This window comes from Apteryx mantelli, chromosome 1, assembly GCF_036417845.1.
Source record: "Apteryx mantelli isolate bAptMan1 chromosome 1, bAptMan1.hap1, whole genome shotgun sequence".
NCBI lineage: Eukaryota > Metazoa > Chordata > Aves > Apterygiformes > Apterygidae > Apteryx > Apteryx mantelli.
Genome location: NC_089978.1, coordinates 166,485,113 through 166,504,896, shown reverse-complemented (window position 1 = coordinate 166,504,896; position 19,784 = coordinate 166,485,113). Strand labels below are relative to the sequence as shown.

The following is a 19,784-nucleotide window of genomic DNA, read 5'->3' as shown; positions in this document are numbered from 1 at the left end:
AGGCAAAATGCATCTCATAACAGTCAGGTGTTAGAGACACTAATTAATGAACCTTCCTACTGTAGGTCATAACTGGGACAAATTCTGCAGATTGTATAGTATGTGTGGGATCATATTATATGGTATAGGACCATATTACATGGTATAACAAACTTAATTTTTCATGATACTAGCTAACCACTAGTCCAAAGCAGAAATGTCTCTTAGTTATAAACAGGAGAAAATATCAGAAGGAAACATCAACACATGGGAAGATGATCCTCACCTCACTTTCCATAACAATGCAGGAGTGGGACGGACTAGGGGAGGAAATCACAGTTCAAGGCATAGCCAAAGCTTCTAGCAAATGATGTGCAAATCCCTGTTCGCACAGTCCTATCATAGCTGGTGTTTCCCACCCTTTGCTCCTGACCTTGATGAGGATCAGCATGTCTTCTAGATCCTTTCCATCCCACTTATCAAAGGGCTCAAGAAGCTGGAGGCGCTGACTGGTGGGGCTCACATCCACATGCTGCCCACTGCCATCCTTGGGAGGGTACTGATAGGTGTCCTGGCCTGGGTCAAACTCCTTTCAAGAAAAGAGGAAAAAGTCATTAGCCTCAGCCATCCCCAACAGCACATGTTGAGAACAAGCCAATACAGGCAGCTGTACCAATTCTAGTTTTAACATTAAGGAGGAGGTCAGTGCACAAAAATTCCCATAACACATATATAACACTTCCAGTGACAGACCATCCCTCCCCTCCATCCCCCAACTGAGTAGTTACCAGCTTGGGCAGCTCATCTGCATCAGGTGCTTCTAGTTTAAACTTCTTCCCATCTGCTCCTGTAAGGTAATCTGTCTCAGGATTAAATTTTAGAGTGCCAGCAATAGACAGGGCTGTCACAATCTGAAAGAAAAAAATAACAAATTTAAAAGCATATTTTCCTTCCATCCCTCCCTGGATTTGGAAAGTCCTACACCTACAGTCTCAAAGCCAGCAGTCAGAGGGCTCCTAAAGCTACACACCAAGTGCCTGACTGAATAGATTGCCCTGCAGTCTCAAGCAGAGCAGTCTGAATTTAACAGTGCAGTCAGACCATGGGTAAGAAGCTGCAGGATCCACTAAGGTGCTTCTTTAGCTGATCTCAGTCCTTAAAACCAAATTATGGACTGCCCAAGAACTGGACTGTAGTAAGAACTTTAGGCAGAGGAATAGACACCTCTTCCTTGAAGTGTTCAGTTAACCACATTTTCCTCTTCTGTAGTCCCAGAGCTAAGACAATCTTTTTTGGCAAGTGCTTGACTTAGTAGAGCTGTGCTCAAGTGCCATGTTGGCCAAGGGAATATACCTCTCTCAAGCCACACTTGATCAAACCCAGGTATTTCTATATGTGCTGCCTCCAGTAATGCACAGATACTCCTGTCAGCTTTACAAATGTCAACCACAAGCAGTCAAGCAGGGCAAGCTAGGCCATGCAGCATTTTGTGCTGCTGTGATTAAACAGTTGCACGTACATCAGTTATCTCAACATACCGAGCAGTTCAGTGGGCTTGCTGACCTTTCTCCTCACCCCCCATCACCCACACTAGGCCCCTTCTGAAGGCAGTGGACTAGCTCACAGGACACCCCGAAATATTCCATAGTGCCCCTCTGGCTATGTTGCTTACCTCCGGGGAGGTCACGAATGCATGCGTCTCTGGGTTAGCATCATTGCGGCCTGTAAAATTCCGGTTGTAGGATGTAACTATTGTGTTTTTGTCTCCTTTCTTGATGTCTTTCCTATGAAAGAAAGAAGCATCAAATCCAAAGGGAGCACTGCTTCTAGATGTTTTGCTGATAAAATTCACAGGCTTGGTTTAGGCAGCGATTGGTATCTTTTGGAAACACAGATGAGAGCACAGACAGGTTTTCCTCCCTTGAGTACAGACTTTAAGGTACAAAACCAAGCTAGACACTGATTCCTGGAGCAGTTTCCATAGCTCATATCATGCACAATTGAACTACCTAAACAATAGTCAACTAAATAGATGCCTTTGAACACACCGTTAGAAATGGCGAACCCAAGTAAGCATATGTCTCCCATCCTTTTTATCACTGGCTTTTTTCTCCCTGCCACTCAAATGATTGAATCCAGATCAAATTGCTCTTGCCACTCTAAAAGGCCCATACAAACTCCAGTCCATCCTCTCAGATATAATTAATTTCTCTCTCTCTCCCCATTTTTGTCTACTATCAGAAGCCTACAGATGTGGCCATACCTGAGCATATTCCCTTCTGCAATTCCATTCATCTGAATTTGTCAGCAGTCTTTCATTTCTCCTCTTCCAGTGCATGTCAGACAGGTATGGCCAATGGCTATTCAATCATGTATTTTTAATTCCCAGTGTGATAGTTACAATTGTATTTGGCTACAGAGAGTGCTTTAGGAGCTAAAAGACATAAAGCTAGAGAAAGGTCCATTGTTTCACTTTACCTGTCCCACTGGCCAATGCACGGCCCACAAGCGTTGGCAAGAACCAGCCCTCCAACATCTCGCAGGATTTGTGCCTGGAGCAGAGAAGAACTTTGTTACTAGTAGAAAGTCTGGAACCAGTTTCCGGGGTTGCTCTTTCAGGGAAAGAGGACACCACTTCTGGCAGAAAGCATCAAGGTACATCAGCCTGAAAACATTCCTTTCCTTGCTTCACTTGCAAGTTTTGAGTCACTTATAAACATGGGGGGCTTAAAATCTGAATAACGCTGTACAGTAACACTGGGGAAGAGCACAGGAAGGCTTGCCATGATGTTTCCATTCTCCACTTATTTTAAAATAAGCAATCCAGCTACTCACAGGTATTTAACTGAAGGGCACCAGCTGTTCCGATTAATTTTCTACAGATTTCCTGTCAGTGTAAGAAGCGATTCAGTGAGTTCAGGCAAGCATGTGCCATCTTATTTAGCAAAGGATTCAATTAGGAGGGCAGCTGCTCGGAAAAAGTATAACTATGGACAGATAAACAAAAGGCTGACTTGCTGGAGCAGGCATTAAGCATTGGCTGGATATACTTGCATGTACGGACTCATATAGTTGGTCCCCAACCTATGACAGCAGCAGTGCCAATGGGGTGAGACATTTAGTAAACGTTAGAACTAATCAAAATATCATTATTCCCTGCTCCCCCTAGAAAAGGGGAGACAATATCTGATTATTCCTCTGCGGAAACGTTCCAACACTTTAATCAAGCACGAGTTTTGCCATAAGTTTAGCCTTACATGAGAGCTATTTCCTACAGACGTGGGGCTTGCTTGCATCCTAAACAGTTCTTGAGAGAGAAAACTGGACAGTAGATAGGCATTAGCACATAGCCAGCCTTGGCCATCCACAGAATTCCAGGAGCGAGAGATGTCCATTAGTAGGTGCACTATCTCCTCAGGGCTCCAGTTCCTGATAACTATCTCAGTTCTATCTCCAGTTCCAGTCCCATTATTACAAGCCCAGGTAGTAAAGACATCAGGTCAAAACACTGTCAAGGTGACAGCAGGACCTGCAGCATAATAACACAAGGCTGATTACTACATCAGTTCTCACTCCTCTAGCGATTAGTAAGAAGATGGAGCTTAAGTAATTCTAGCAGTTACCTCCAGACTCCTGAGTACCACCTGGAAAAGAGTTTAACATTTACTAGTTGGAAGTGCAAAGAGCAGTTGTACTCACGTAGCCATCTCTTTCAATGGTGGCACGGATCTGCTCTGAGCCTGGGGTGATTGTGAACTTAGATTTGCACTTCAATCCACGTGCAAGTGCCTGCTTTGCCACTGCTGCAGAGCGCCCCATGTCCTCATAGCTGGAGTTAGTGCAGCTGCCAATCAAGCCTGTGGTATTTGACAGAGATGGGGTGGTTATTACAGACCCAGTTTTAGGATGCTCCTCCCTGACCCATTTCTCAGCAGGAAAAAAAAAAAAAAAAAAAAAGAGACAACCACCATTCCTGCTGACAAAGAGTCTGGAATAGTTTCAGGTACTATCACTGTCAAGCCTCCCAGCAAGATACTGTGGTCACAAACAATTCCTTGTTAGGCTTTGGAGGTTGTACAGTCAGAACACACTACCTGATCATTAGTCTGGTTATTGTTGTATGAGACCAGAGTTTCTTCTACTTGCACTCTGGTTAAACACAAATTAGTGCAGAGGAGCATCCTTCCAAAAGGACAGAAAAGGCTTCAAACCAAGATGGCAAGAAATGGAGGAAATGATGAAAACAAGAGATGGGTGCCCCAGTGGCTAACCTGCCTCACCAGTCTAATTGAATTTTAAATTCCCAGGCGTCTCAGCTCATGCCTTTCTTTGCTAACCAAAGAGCCCTTTGGTAATTTTTTTCCTTCAGAAAAATTCATCCACCCAGTTAGCTCACTTCAGTTATGTTTTTGGCTAGACCCCAATGTACTGTTTAGTTCTGGTCTAAGCATTCTGTAGTCCTTAGACAAAGCCTCCTTTGTTACAGTATGAAGAAGAACATGAGGACATACTGTACTGTCCTGACAGCACTCTCGTGCTAACCAGTGAAGAATAAATTCCCTCATCTGCTGCCTTTCATGTTATTTGTAACACTAGTGAATAAAATGTTTCCCACCTAAAAAGTGGCCTTTACAGCATCTGCATTTTTTTCATGCCAACAGTGAGCAAATTTAGAGAAGCCAGGCAACAGGTTACCATCCCAGGAGTGAGTGTACAAGTATTCAAGCTTGCTCTTTAGGACAGCAAATATTACTTTATTACCTCCTCAGAGCTCAAGAGCCAGCTGCTGGGAGGATTGACAGTCATGCTTCTGACAGATCTTTGTTAAAAGCCCGTTAAAGAGCACAGGTACAGCCAGAGGTGCTCTTCATCAGATAACATTCCCGTCAACCCAATCATTTAAAATAGTTTCCAAGAAGGAAAAAAAAATTGGCAGCCCCTTGAGATTAAAATCTTTCCAACTGTCCCAGATCTCATCCTACACACCTGACCCAGAAGAAAACACTTCCCAGGAAGTTCATGTGACTATGAAGAGACCACACTATGGAAAAGTCAAAGGACATACAGTAGTATTTAAAGGATTGTAGCCCAGGCTATGTGACCAACCACTTATCCTAAGACAGCAACATTTACTCAACAAGGATGAACGCAGAGGAAAGGGCAAATACTACCCACCAACTCTGATATCAACTGGCCAGCCCTCCTTCTCTGCCACAGCACCAATATCTGACACAGGGTGCGCAAGGTCTGGTGTGAAAGGTCCATTGATATGTGGTTTCAGCTTTAAGAAACAATGACACAGTCAGAAATTAGGGTAGCCAAGAAAAAAAAAAAAACAGCAGCAAATTAACTCCTTTCATAGTTCCATCTGGAAGCTGCTTAAATAGGATTCTCTTACATGAACACCTGAGCAGCACCTGTCACTGGAGCAGACCTGAGTGTCTGCTACATGCTCTAGCACAGCCGGGGTATTGTATCAAACTCCCAGCCTGGCCCTCACTCACATAAAGCAGAGTCATGTCAAAGCATCCAAGATGGCAAGCAGGAAGCAAGCCTTACCTCACTGAGGTTGATTTCTATCACCTGGTCATACTGACAACCAGAATCCGGTACCAAGTGTTGCTGGAATTCATCTGCCAGTGCAGCTATCTCTGGAATAAGAAAGAAGGAAGATCTGAAAAGTGCAGCAAACATAAGGGAAAATAAAAGGTTTGCAAAGGCTGAACATGGGGTCCACCAGCTAATTCCCCAGGCACTTCACCATACAAGGTCAGAAGTCACATCAGACACCACTGCAGGATGCTGCTGCTCCCAGAGTACGCCTACACTTGAACCCACACTTCAACCCAGACCACAGGAGTTGAACAGAGAATTAAGCTCTTCTATTCCCCAAAGGGCAAGCAGGTAGTCTCTGCAATGCTATTTCCCCACTTGATACTACCATCATGGAAAAAGGAGTGCAACCAATCTTGCCATATTTCCCCTAAACCCTCTTACCAGCTCGCCCAGTCTTGCCCAAGTATTTCTTCATCCGTGCGTTGTAGGGGAAGATCGATGTGGTAGCTCCAATTTCAGCCCCCATGTTACAGATTGTTGCCATTCCTACAGAAAGGGTGGGAAAAAGAGACCAAAGAGTCAATGAGCAAGTCCAAACACATCCAATTCTTCAAAAGTCGGTCCACGGAAAAGAGAGCAAGACCAGGACAGATCAAGGCCATTAGGCACAAAAATCCAGTTCCACAGCAGATAGGACACACTGACTACAGAATGGCTGCCTCAGTCCCTGACATTTCTGATCTATACAGTGACTGTGACCATCCCTGACATTTCTGATCCGTACAGTGCCTGTGATCAGACTTTTCAACAAGGAAGGAGTTCAGAGTTACAGTGGTTTTTGAAGATGCTGGAAGAGGTGACAGGGAACACAGCTGTCTGCAGTGAGCACCAAGCATACTTCCTGCAGTGAGCAGCATCTCTGCTACCTGCAGTGAAGTGTCCTGCCCCTCCCTAGCATCTTATTTATCTTTACTGGAAGGGACAGAATGCATTTATCTTTCTGGGTGAGAAAGCTGATGCATTGAGTCAAAAGCTTCCAGTGACTGAACACAGTAAAACACTATTTACTTCCAGCACTGGGATCAGCCATGCCTCTCAAGGATACAGCAATAAGGGAGCTAGAAGGATACAGCAATGAAGCTGTATCATTTAAGGGAGCTAGAAGCAGACACCACAGGCCAACTCCCTCTGATTTGAGGAAATAAAAATCCTACATTACCACATGCTCTCTATAACCAAGTATTTTAAGTTGTGGTCAAACCATGCTAACAGAGAGCAGAAGCCCAGCTTGAAGGCTGCACTTCAAGCCAAAGAAAGGGGTTCTTCTCATAATTTGGTCCTAGTTAGCATCATTGCAGACACATTTACAATTTCTGTTGGTTTTGAATTCAGCATCCAAAACCCACAATTAGCTAGGGTAAGACTCAAAGTTACAAACTGCTGCTTTCCGTCTCCCCTTTGTCCTGCTTTTCCAAACAGCTTTTTCTTCAGCAGTGGTCACACACATACACCCTTCAACCCACTTTTCTCCTCTATCCATGACTTGTTTTAGACTGTAAAGGATGATATTTTCATTTTGATCTCTGACATCTCTATCCTCTAAGTGCACGCCAGAACGCCTCCATCCTTACTCTTATCCTGATGGACCATCTTATAGGACTCTCTGTAATAAACCATGCGGTGTTCCCAAAGTCACAGAAGGATTTAAGGGAGAGAGCCCACTTTTCCTCTGGGAAGGAGTGCAGTCTTACTGCATCACTATCACCCCTGCAGTTCTGCAGAGAACTAGATTCCCAGTTTCCAGTATACCAACCCCTTAGCAGTCAGGCTAAGGGGGAATATTTAACAATTCTTGCCTGATTCCCCTCCCAGTCTCCACAGATGACTCAACACCCACCTCCAACAACGACCCACTCCAGATAAGACTCCTATTGCCTTACCAGTGCAAGAGATTGAATCCACCCCAGGCCCATGGTATTCAATGATGGCACCTGTTCCACCCTTCACAGTAAGGATGCCGGCCACTTTCAGGATCACATCTTTAGGAGAACTCCAGCCTGAAAGCTTGCCAGTCAGTTTTACACCAATAACCTGAGCAACATTAACAAAAGAGAAGGTATACCAAAACAGTTTCCTCCAGCAGTCAAAACAATGTGCAGCTGTATGGATCCCCTTCTTCCTCAGAATTTGGATGGTCACAATGCCAAGAGAAAGGAAATCCTGAAGCATCAGAGCGCATGTACAAGGCCTGAAATCTCTGACAGAGCCAATGAAAGGGAAATCACTCCTCATCTACCACACTCGGTCCCTGAATAAACATGGTCAGGAGTAGAAACTCACAGCTGCCAATGAATCGTAGGTCAGCTGCTTGAGCCACTGTGTGATTACAAATAAGACTAATGACATATAGTGCCTTATATATGCACAGTGCCTGGAAATCAATGTTTCTTCATGTCTTATATCTTGCCTTTCACATAAGGATTAGTATTCATTTTACTCCTACCTTTGGACATTTGAGCTCCCAAGGGATTCCTGCCATGACATCTACTGCATCAGCTCCACCCACTCCAATGCAGATTCCTCCCAAACCACCTCCATTGGGGGTGTGCGAATCTGTGCCGATCAGCATAACCCCAGGGTAGGAATAGTTCTCCAGAATGATCTGAAAATAAAAATGGATAGCTTGCTTGCTTGTTTGTTGGAGAAGGACAGGGAAGACAGCAGGAAAGAAGACAAGAGCAAGAATTCAGATCAGCTTCTATTTACAGATTTCAGTAGCAAGAAAGTCATTTAATTTGTTTTGGATTGTAAGCTCACTTCTATTTCATTCAAACTTGCTTTAGAGGATGTAGTGACAGAACCAGCCACCAAGCTTTAACCCAAGATGCTTGCTCATCATAGGATAGTAAGAATACTTAAAAAAAAGTTTTTAAAAAGTCTCCCTTTATTTCACTGGAAGGCCCATTCCCTTCTAGTTTAGGCTTTTGCTAACATGACACCTTTGTTAGGGCTCAAGAGAGCCTTTTCCATATTCTCTAAACCCTTGATCAACTGCTGAGCAAGCCAGCTTGCCTGTCCAATGCTAGCAAGACCTTCTGTAGACCTTTAGACTCCCACAGCAGAAGAACACTAACAAGCCCCTCCAATCCATGCTGCCAACCAAAAACTATTCACATAGAAGAATCCCCTTGCAAATACACTAAAAGTCTGTCTTCCCCTTATTGCTGCTACTGATTCACAGAATCACAGAATCACTGAGGTTGGAAGGGACCTCTGGAGATCATCTAGTCCAACCCCCCTGCTCAAGCAGGGTCACCTAGAGCACATTGCACAGGATTGCATCCAGGTGGCTTTTGAATATCTCCAGAGAAGGAGACTCCACCACCTCTCGGGGCAACCTGTTCCAGTGCTCTGTCACCCTCACAGTGAAAAAGTTTTTCCTCATGTTAAGATGGAAGTGTCTGTGTTTCAGTTTGTGCCCGTTGCCTCGCGTCCTGTCGCTCGGCACCACTGAAAAGAGTCTGGCCCCATCCTCTCGACACCCTCCCTTCAGATACTTGTACACATTGATAAGATCTCCTCTCAGCCTTCTCTTCTCCAAGCTAAACAGGCCCAGCTCTCTCAGCCTTTCCTCATAAGAGAGATGCTCCAGTCCCCTAATCATCTTTGTGGCCCTTCGCTGGACTTGCTCCAGTAGTGCCACATCCCTCTTGTACTGGGGAGCCCAGAACTGGACACAGTACTCCAGATGGGGCCTCACCAGGGCTGAGTAGAGGGGGAGAATCACTTCCCTCGACCTGCTGGCAACACTCTTTCTGATGCAGCCCAGGATACCATTGGCCTTCTTGGCCACAAGGGCACATTGCTGCCTCATACTTAACTTGGTGTCCACCAGCACTCCCAGGTCCTTCTCAGCAGAGCTGCTTTCCAGCAGGTCAACCCCCAGCCTGTACTGGCGCATGGGGTTATTCCTCCCCAGGTGCAGGACCCTGCACTTCCCTTTGTTGAACTTCATGAGGTTCCTCTCTGCCCACCTCTCCAGCCTGTCCAGGTCTCTCTGAATGGCAGCACAGCCCTCTGGTGTATCGGCCACTCCTCCCAGTTTTGTATCATCAGCAAACTTGCTGAGTGTGCACTCTGTGCCTTCATCCAGGTCATTGATGAAGAAGTTGAACAAGACTGGAGCCAGTACTGACCCCTGGGGGACACCGCTAGCTACAGGCCTCCAGCTAGACTCTGTGCCATTGATCACAACTCTCTGAGCTCTGCCATTCAGCCGGTTCTCAATCCACCTCACTGGCCACTCATCTAACCCACACTTCCTGAGCTTGTCTATGAGGATGCTATGGGAGACAGTGTCAAAAGCCTTGCTGAAGTCTAGGTAGACAACATCCACTGCTCTCCCCTCATCTACCCAGCCAGTCATTCCATCATAGAAGGCTATCAGATTGGTTAGGCATGATTTCCCCTTGGTGAAGCCATGCTGACTACTCCTGATCACTTTCTTGTCCTCCACATGCGAGGAGATGGCTTCCAGGATGAGCTGCTCCATCACCTTTCCAGGGATGGAGGTGAGGCTGACTGGCCTGTAGTTCCCTGGGTGCTCCTTCTTGCCCTTTTTGAAGACTGGGGTGACATTGGCTTTCTTCCAGTCCTCGGGCACCTCTCCTGTTCTCCACGACCTTTCAAAGATGATGGAGAGTGGCTTAGCAATAATGTCCGCCAGCTCCCTCAGCACTCGTGGGTGCATCCCATCAGGGCCCATGGATTTGTGGGTGTCAAGTTTGCTTAAATGATCTCTAACCCACTCCTCCTCCACCAAGGGAAAGTCTTCCTCTCTCCAGACTTTCTCTCTTGCCTCCAGGGTCTGGGGTTCCTGAGGGCTGGCCTGAGCAGTAAAGACTGAAGCAAAGAAGGCATTCAGTAACTCTGCCTTCTCTGCATCCTTCGTCACCAGGGCACCCACTCCATTCAGCAAAGGGCCCACATATTCCCTAGTCTTCCTCTTGCTGCTGATGTATTTGAAGAAGCCCTTCTTGTTGTCCTTGACATCTCTTGCCAGATTTAATTCCAAACGGGCCTTAGCCTTCCTCGTCGCATCCCTGCATACTCTGACAACATTCCTATATTCCTCCCAAGTGGCCTGTCCCCCTTTCCACTTTCTGTAGACTTCCTTCTTCTGGTTGAGTTTTGCCAGGAGCTCCTTGCTCATCCATGCAGGTCTCCTACCTCCTTTGCTTGACTTCCTACTCATAGGGATGCACCGCTCTTGAGCCTGGAGGAAGTGATGTTTGAATATTAACCAACTCTCTTGAACACTCCTTCCTTCCAGGGCCCTCACCCATGGGATTCCTCAAGTAGGTCCCTGAAGAGGACAAAGTTTGCTCTCCTGAAGTCCAGGGTTGCGATCCTACTTGGTGCCCTGCCTCCTCCTCGCAGGATCCTGAACTCCACCATCTCATGGTCACTGCAGCCAAGGCAGCCCCCAACCTTCACATCTTCCACCAGTCCTTCTTTGTTTGTTAGTACGAGGTCCAGCAGCACACCTCTCCTTGTTGGCTCCTCCACCACCTGGGTCAAGAAGTTGTCACCAATGCTCTGCAGGAACCTCTGGGACTGTTTGTGCCTAGCTGTGCTGTCTTTCCAGCAGATATCGGGGTGGTTGAAGTCCCCCATGAGAACCAGGGCCTGGGATTGTGAGGCTACTTCCAGCTGTCTGTAGAAGGCCTCATCGACTTCCTCATCCTGATCAGGTGGCCTGTAGTAAACACCCACAACAGTGTCACCCATGCTAGCCTGCCCTTTGATCCTTACCCATAAGCTCTCGACTCGCTCTTCATCCACCCCTAGGCACAGCTCAATACATTCCAGTTGCTCCCTCACATAAAGAGCAACTCCACCACCTCGCTTTCCTGGCCTGTCTTTCCTAAAAAGCACGTAGCCATCCATGACAGCACTCCAGTCATGCGAGCTATCCCACCATGTCTCTGTAATGGCAATGAGATCATGGCCCTGCGACCGCACACACATCTCTAGTTCTTCCTGTTTGTTCCCCAAGCTGCGTGCATTGGTGTACAGGCATTTCAGGGAGGTGATCGAGCATGCAGGTTTCCCAGGAGGGATACAAGAGGGTCCTCCATAGCCACATCCCATGCGCACTTCCCTGGCTGCATTCACCTGTTGGAGGCATCCTGACTTGAGCAGTCTTTTGCCAACTACCCTGTCACTATAACTCTCCCCTTCCCCCATCTTTCCTAGTTTAAAGCCCTCCTTACCAGGTTGGCCAACCTGTTGGCAAAGACCCGCGCGCCCCGCCTCATGAGGTGGATCCCATCTCTCGCCATCAGTTGTCGATCTTCAAACAGGGTCCCATGGTCGTAGAAAACAAAACCCTGTTGCCAACACCAGCGGCGCAGCCAGTCGTTAACCTGGAAAGTCCGTCTCCTCCTCCTCTCATCCATCCCCCTCACTGGCAGGATTGAGGAGAAGATGACCTGGGCTCCCAGACCCTTGACCACCATCCCCAGAGCTCTGAAATCCTGCTTGATGGTCTGCAGTTTGCCCTTGGTGTCATTGGCGCCCACATGGAAGAGCAGCAGTGGGTAATAGTCCGAAGAATGGACGAGCCTTGGCAGTCTTTGCATGACATCTCTCACACGAGCCCCCGGCAGGCCACAAACCTCTCTAGACAAGAGGTCAGGTCGGCAGATAGATGCCTCCGTCCCCTGTAGCAGGGAGTCCCCCACAACAATCACCCGCCGCTTTTTCCGGGTGTTCCGGTAGGGCACAGGGTCTGTTGTCCCGGTTACTTCCCTGGCAGCCATGCCCATCTCCTCCTCATCCTGGAGGGCACTAAACCTGTTCTTCAGCTTCAGGTCTTCAGGAGGAGTAGGAGCCTTTCTCCTCCCACGAGCAGTGACCAGTTTCCAGCCTTCTTCTACGATGTTATGATGTACCGTTTCATACGGCACAGAGCCCTCTGGCAACTCCACTGCTGCAGGGGGTTGGGACTCCTGGAGCTGTACAGTCTCCGAGAATACCCTGTCTATCTCTTGCTCTGCTTCTCGGATGCTGCGCAGCCTACTGACCTCCTCCCGTAACTCCCTTACCTGACGACACAACTCATCAACAGCAGCACACCTCCTGCAGGAGAGCTGGTTGCCAGCCCAGGCCTCCCGGAGAGGCCCCAAGCACTCCCTGCAGCCTGAGACCTGTAGAGCTGCATCTACTGTCAGAGGGTCAGTCTGGGTCCAAGCCTCTGACACAGCAACTCCAGCAGCCGCTGGGGAACGCGCTGTGCGGCGTGTCACGACCATACTTGAGGAAGTGTACACCACAGGGAACAGAAATGAAGGTCCCTTCGCACGTCCCTTCGCGCGCCCTGCTGCGCAAACTGCTGCGCAAACTGCTGCGCAAACTGCTGCGCAAACTGCTGCGCAAACTGCTGCGTCTGTTCGCTGCCTCTGTTAGCTGCGCTCATTCCATGCAAGACTGTTCAAATATTAGCAAAACCACAAAACAGTCCTCTTCTGATGAATTACAAGTTTTCTATGGGAGCAACACAGTAGAGAATTCAAGCTAATGAACTCTTTACTACATGCATGCCATACAAACATTAAGGATAGCCTTTCTGGGAAGCACAGAACTCACAGCACATGTGTTACAGGATGCCTTGGAGAGAATTAAAGCAGCCCGTTATTGAGGAAACTAAGATTTTGCCACTAATACTTCAAGCTTTATTTGCTTGTAGCTCACATTAATGTATATGTGCAAGAGAGGTCACTTTCAAGCCCTCACTTTGCCAGAGCTGGATTCTGAAACTACACAACGTGGCCAATTTTCTCCAGCCAGAGAAAATCAGCCACAAGAAGGCTAGTAACCATGGCATTGAGCTGTGTTGCCATGTGACAAGTGTTATGAGTAGTTTCAGAGCAGAAATGCACCTGAGCTGTTCCCACAACCTTCTGGAAAGTTCACCTGCTGTATTTCCTTTCTTAGTTGCATCAAAAGTTAAAGTAACATTAGTAACTCATTTAATAGCTAAAAAAAAAGATGGTAGAGAGCTCTTGACTACACCTGGCCCCAAGTTTCCTGCTGACAAGATGTTTAAGAGTCATCCATTCTCCTCTCTGCTCCTTTTGCTTTGTGCTGTAGTTTAATTTTTCCTGCCTGCAATTCAGAGGAACAATGAAAAACGTCTATCATATCCATAAAGCAAATCAACCAAGAGCAAGTTAGGGAAATCCTGCCAGAAGTGTTGGTTTTAAAAAGCAAAAGGGATGGGTTATCTTAAGACACTCACATTCTCATGAGGTGCAAGTGACGGGAATCGGAGCCCTGAAAACCGTTTTGCATTTTATTCAGATACCAACTAGTTACATGTTGCCATCCTTGGATACTAAAGTAGTGCTGCTCTATTTGGTGTCCTCATCCTCGCTCCTGTTTTTTATAGAGCCAAATGCATACAAAACAACCTTAAAAAAGTATGTTTCCAAAACTTCTTTCCTCACCACAAAAAGCAATTCACATTAACCCCTATGCAGCCAGTTTCATGGAATCACCTTACTGTCCAAGTCACACAAAGCCAAGCTAGCCCACAAATAGTTAAGACGTTGCAAGGTTCTGTGATTCACATGGCCTGGTGTCCGCACTAACTGATCATGCATCAGGTTACAGTTTGACCAAAATAACCTTTAAGAGAAAACACTGTTGTCAACACAGCTGAGAGAGAGCGAGGAACAAACCTCATCCCATTCAAGGAAAGCAAATACTCTCCCTAAACAGGTGAAATTCTCTGAGGGTTTGCACCCTTTGTCCCAAGGTAAAGAGCTATTTGGTGTTCAAAGATTGCAAGCACACACACTTTACCTGGTGAATGATTCCTGACCCAGGTTTCCAGAATCCCACTCCATACTTGGCACCAGCCGTTGCCAGAAAGTTGTACACCTCCTGGTTTATGTCCTATTCACACAGGAAAAGACACAGCATTAGTAACACATTTTCTTCTTTCATAAATCAAAAGCTCATTCAAACACATTCCCTTGCTCCCAAGGCTGTCCAATTTGTTCCACAGTTTTGTAGCAGCTAGAGGGAGATGCACATCGCTTTTAAAACCAGAAGGGATCAAGACTTAAGAATATAGCATTTAAGAATGCTCTGCCCATTTCTTATATTCGCATTTTTTTTTCCAACCTGTTTCCCTCTCTTTTTCTGACCCCTCTTTCCCTCACCATCAGCTGTTCCTTTTGCTTTACATGTGCTTTGCAGACATTTCAAAGCTCTCCGATAAACATTTCTGCTTTATTTTTATAGATGAAGAAATGGAACTGGAAGTTAAGTGACCTGCTCACTGCCAGGGGAGCCTGTGGTAGAATGAGGAATGGCACCCAAGTCATACAATGCTGCCTTTCGTGCTGTACTACCACCATTATTGGTGGAGGTCACACCATGAAAATTGCTTGTAAGAATAACTACGGTTGGCTAGGAAGTATGACAGTATTATGCCCTGATAATTCTTGGTAGAGGAGTGGCAGAGTAGATAAGATAAGCACTAGGAGGAGACAGTTTCTTAAAGGCTATGTTCCCATGCAGCTACGCTTCAAAATAAAGGAGAAAGGGGAAACTGGAGATAATGAAAGAATTGTCTCAGCACACAATGTTTGCTGAAGTTTCCCATGAGGCAACAGCAGTTCTTTAAGGCTCGTTTTCCACTAGGAGTCAGGTCACTTCACTCTGTTTGTGCATCTCTCTCCTAGTAAAGCATGCTGATGTGCCAGGAGTGGATCCAAGCCACCCTCTGGCCTGCCAGCATTCATTGTGTGCCAACTGGCAGCATCAGAAGCAGAGCCCAGTCAGAAGAAGGCAGGACCTTTACTTGCTGTGCTCAGACCGGATGGCAAAGGAGGGCCTCTACTCAGGATTGCAGCAGAATACAATTGCACTATAGAGAACAAATGCAGGAGCAGGGGGAGGGAGGAAGACAGGAGGTGAGGGGAAGAAAAGGAACACTTATTTAGGAAGGTCCCAAATTCTTCATCTCCTGCACAACTTGGGCCTGGGACAAACAATGGAGCAAGAACTCTTCAAATTCAATTAAGTGGCATAAGCTGCTTTTCACTGGCCTGAAAGGGGGAAGCCAGAGGCCATTATTTCAGCATCAGGAGTTTCTGGGAGTACATATGGATTCAAAGCTTAAGATGCAGCTGAGCCCCCACACACTGCTTAGAACAGATTTGTCTCTTTTGATATCAAGGTGCAAGGCACAATTCCTCCTGGCCTTGACAGTGGTTGCCTTATCTGAAGAACTGTATTGGGATTTAAGTAACATTATCCAATGCATTCTCCTACAACCTCAGTGTTAGGGGAGAGAAGGGCTTCAACAGACCTCACTATTTTCTACTAAAGTTCTTACTGTTGAAATCTCATAAAGGAAAGCTGTTCTTCAAGTTGTTGAAATCCCTTCAGGTATTGTCTTGTTCTCTCCAAAAATTATGAAACAATAACCTGTCCCTTGGATAAAAGTCTTGATATAGTTCAGAAAGCTGTGTCCACTAAGAGTAACAAGGCTTCCCCCACCTCCCCCCATGCTGACAGGATGTTCTTCCCTAGCAGATTTATTGTGGTATGTGGGACAGAGGTGAACGTGTCTATATTTGACAGAACCCCCCTAAGGAGGAATAAGCAGTTAAACAGCAAAGTGGAAATTAAAAAAAAAAAAAAAGGTAGTGAACTAGAAGCTGGTCAAATAGCACATTGGAAATCCAAAATAAAACCCAATATCCTCCATGCCTGTATACATATTTACACCCACACTCACTAACTCTGCAAGCTGCATGTGTTTCAGCTAATGTTCTTCAGCTAATCATTTGCAAGAGCTTGGTACACTAAAGTAGTTATTTGCTCCCCCTTCACAGGATACACCACTGTGAGGCAGACATGTTCAGGAAGTTTCTTCCATATTGCCATATTGTGGCTTAAAGAGCATAACTCTCTAGAGTAGTCTGGCTTCCTTTTTTGCACTTTGAATTATTTTTCCTCTTCCCTCAGGTGAAACATCCTCCCACTCCCGAGAACACACATGACCTGGGCTTCCATCATCATCAGATTAGGACCAGCTCTTCCTGCAGCCATGGTCTTTTAAGCCATGAGATGGGTGAATCTCAGCTGAAAAACTCCCAGGGACCTGCTTACTCTGTTTTTCTACTGCATTTGACCTATCTACAGAGCTGATCATCACAGATAATCTGGTATCAATTCTGATTTATGGCTGTCCTCTGGAAAACACACAATCTCTTCTCTAGGCTGGCTAAAGGCTTCCAAACAAACAGAATTTAAGTCTTTGCGATAGCGACCTTGGCTCTTCGAAGATCCTTTTCACCACCTGACTGGGCTTCAATGAGGTGATCACAGTGGATGGTGGAAGGCACAGCCACTTTTGGCAGCCCGCTGCTGATGAACTGTAGCATTGCCATCTGAGCAGTGGCATCCTGCATGGCCACACGGTCTGGCCGTAAGCGCAAATAGGTCTTGCCTCGCTCAATCTCCTGTTTTTCTGGGTCATCCAGGTGTCCATATACAATCTTCTCAGACAAGGTCAGGGGACGGTCAAGCCTGGGGAAAATAATTTTAATATCTCTATCTTATATATTTCAACCTTTGCCTTTTAAAGCATGAAACAGAACAAAGATACTCCCCACTTCCCTATACCACTCAGACTGCTAAGACACCTTAATACACAGAAACCTGTACGCTCTTCTTACAGCACTGAAATATCAACTGGCAGCTGGCTAAAACAGCACAGGGACTCAGTCCACACAGTTCAAAAGGATATGGATCGATGTCATGTTATAATCTTCCTATATAGCAAAAGAAGCTTCCACTGTGTTCATTTCTTGAGATTGTAACTCAGGAAAGCAGATGTGGAGGTGAGACTGAGGTCACTGCATTCACAAATACAAGATCCCACAGCAGGGACAACTAAGGACAAGCAGGGACAACTAAGCAAAGTTTCCTGCTGACAGACCTTGCATCCTGCGGGCTCCTGACTAGTTGAGGAGCCTATTTGTCAGCAGTGAGATCTGGGAAGTAACCAAGTAGATACAATGATCTGAAATGAGAGCTACCTTATTTAACAAAGGACAAAAGGTTAAAGGACATGTCTTTCAAACCACTGCCAAGGTAAGTGGAGCAGGAATGACAACTAAGCAGACACACAAGCCTTTATCAGCAGATTAAGGTCACTATGTTTACATGACTATGAATTCCTAGCCCTCCTTTCTGTGCCTAATGCCTACAGTGGAGCATAGGAGAACATTCACTGTGGCAACAAAGTGCAAAGGAGCATTAGCCCATAATGACCACTACCCACACGCTGTTTCCCTGACAAGGAGCAAGGGCCAGTATAAAGGCTCCTGAAACAGGGCATTAAATAAGGAGGTCAGAGTCCTTTCTGGCACCTCCTCTGTATGTCACAGTGCTTCTGCAACCTTCCACCCTCCCCGCAGTGCCCCATGACTACATGGAGACACTAACAACTGATGTTTCACTACATTTGCAACTGCCATTCCTCAAAGTTGCTCTCCCTAGTAGATAGTCCCTATGCCAGGGCTCCATGATACTTTTTTTTTTTCTTCTTGCACTGCAGAGCTAAATTCTGCACAACTGACTCCTCCCACCTCCAGCCTTACCTCTTTCGAACAATATTGATGTTCTTCTCCAACTTCTCATAATTTACGTATTCATTAGGCTCAAAGTGGCTCATGGCCACCTTGGCCCGCTGGCACAGGACAGGAGCAACATGGTAGCGCCGCACCCCACTATTCAAGGCATGCTGAAAAGAGAAGAGTATTAGGAGAGAGGAGAGTAAAGGAGACTTTGCAGAGTAAATTCCTATAATAAATACCAATAAAATATTGTTTTTTCAATTGCTCTTCCTGGGACTTTACAAGCTGAGAAATAGAAAATTTGCAAAGGTTTTTAAAGACACTTAGTGAATATTTGGTCATACAAGACTGCATGCTATGTTAAACAGTGAGACATCAGGTTACCCAGAGCTGGTACTATTTACCAAATTATTTTACATTTCTATTTGTAACACCAGATGCCTTAGGTTTTCAGTATGAAATTTGCTTTCAGGCAATAGTCAAATGCTCAACACCAGCTGAATAAAAAAAATATACCAGCTTGCTGTACTCCTGACATATTACAGTTATGGGGGAGAAAAACCTATGCAGTTTTCAAAGCAAGGTAATTCTAGGTTTATGTTCACCCACTGGTAGTGAGTTTATGTTGAAGGTGAGACAGAAAACACAGTATGAGGCTGAGTAGATGCCCTTCTGCTTCCCCATCCCATACCAAGTTCCCTATGCAGGTTCCTTGCACTGTTAGAAGCTTACTGTATTTCCAGAGTGACTTCCACGTATGCTTGTGGTTTACATTGTAACACAGAGCAGGAGAGAGGCAAGTCGTGGAACAAACACATTATCTTCACCAAGCTGGACGCGCAGATCCATGTGCTATTCCTCTTCATTCTCCCAAAGGCATCCTCGCCTTGCCCCTATTGTTTAGGACCAGGACAGCCTTGCACTTGCCCCATTAGTGAGATAACAGAAGGATGGAGGAAATATACTGCTGGTCTGAGCACATCAGCAGAAAATCCAATGAAAAAAGGCCCGAATTTCCCTTGGCAGTCTCCACAGTGAAACAGTTCACCAGATCATGGGAGAAGGGCAGACTACAGCAAAGCAGCTTTGCAGAACCTGACCTGGAAGAAACAGGTCAGTTCCCAGGGTGAAAAGGCTCTCACACAGCTTTGAAAAATAAGTCAAAGGACAGTCTCCATAAAAACTCCCAAGAATTTGGCACATGCATTTCTTAAATCCTTTGAAAGTCTCAGTCATCAGTGCTAGAAGTCTAGAAACAGACTGAAGACAAGAATTCAGTTCCTCCTCCTCCAGAATTACATTTTAATCTTAATCTTAATCTGTTTTTTTCTATTCCTCCTCCACACTGGCATTACGAGGTTTTGTTAAGTACAGGTTAATAAATATAGCAGTGTTTTACTGAATATCCCTTTTGTATTCTGGAGGATTGTGCCCATGTCCATTTTATTTCCATCAGCAAATATTCTTTGTGCAGGACTGAATCACAGTACTAACCACTGTTTTCACACTATCAACAGCACTAATCAAATTGTTAGATCTGCTCAACCATTTCTAATTTTTTGCTGTGAATATTTCCTCCCCAGTTTT

The 19,784-nt window shown here is 45.9% G+C and overlaps 1 protein-coding gene across 1 annotated transcript in view; it reads right to left on the bottom strand.

The window, feature by feature from the left end:
- ACO2 (aconitase 2) overlaps window positions 1–19,784 on the bottom strand; it is a 28,234-nt gene that overhangs the window by 3,336 nt on the left and 5,114 nt on the right. Inside the window, exons 2-14 of the mRNA XM_067310610.1 lie at window positions 18,222–18,364; window positions 16,887–17,145; window positions 14,404–14,496; window positions 8,039–8,197; window positions 7,476–7,626; window positions 5,977–6,081; window positions 5,539–5,630; window positions 5,155–5,260; window positions 3,679–3,836; window positions 2,458–2,531; window positions 1,652–1,763; window positions 768–890; window positions 413–568 (exon numbers count right to left, since the gene is read on the bottom strand). Coding sequence (XP_067166711.1) covers window positions 413–568; window positions 768–890; window positions 1,652–1,763; window positions 2,458–2,531; window positions 3,679–3,836; window positions 5,155–5,260; window positions 5,539–5,630; window positions 5,977–6,081; window positions 7,476–7,626; window positions 8,039–8,197; window positions 14,404–14,496; window positions 16,887–17,145; window positions 18,222–18,364 — 1,731 coding nt within the window. The remainder of the gene's footprint in view (window positions 1–412; window positions 569–767; window positions 891–1,651; window positions 1,764–2,457; window positions 2,532–3,678; window positions 3,837–5,154; window positions 5,261–5,538; window positions 5,631–5,976; window positions 6,082–7,475; window positions 7,627–8,038; window positions 8,198–14,403; window positions 14,497–16,886; window positions 17,146–18,221; window positions 18,365–19,784) is intronic.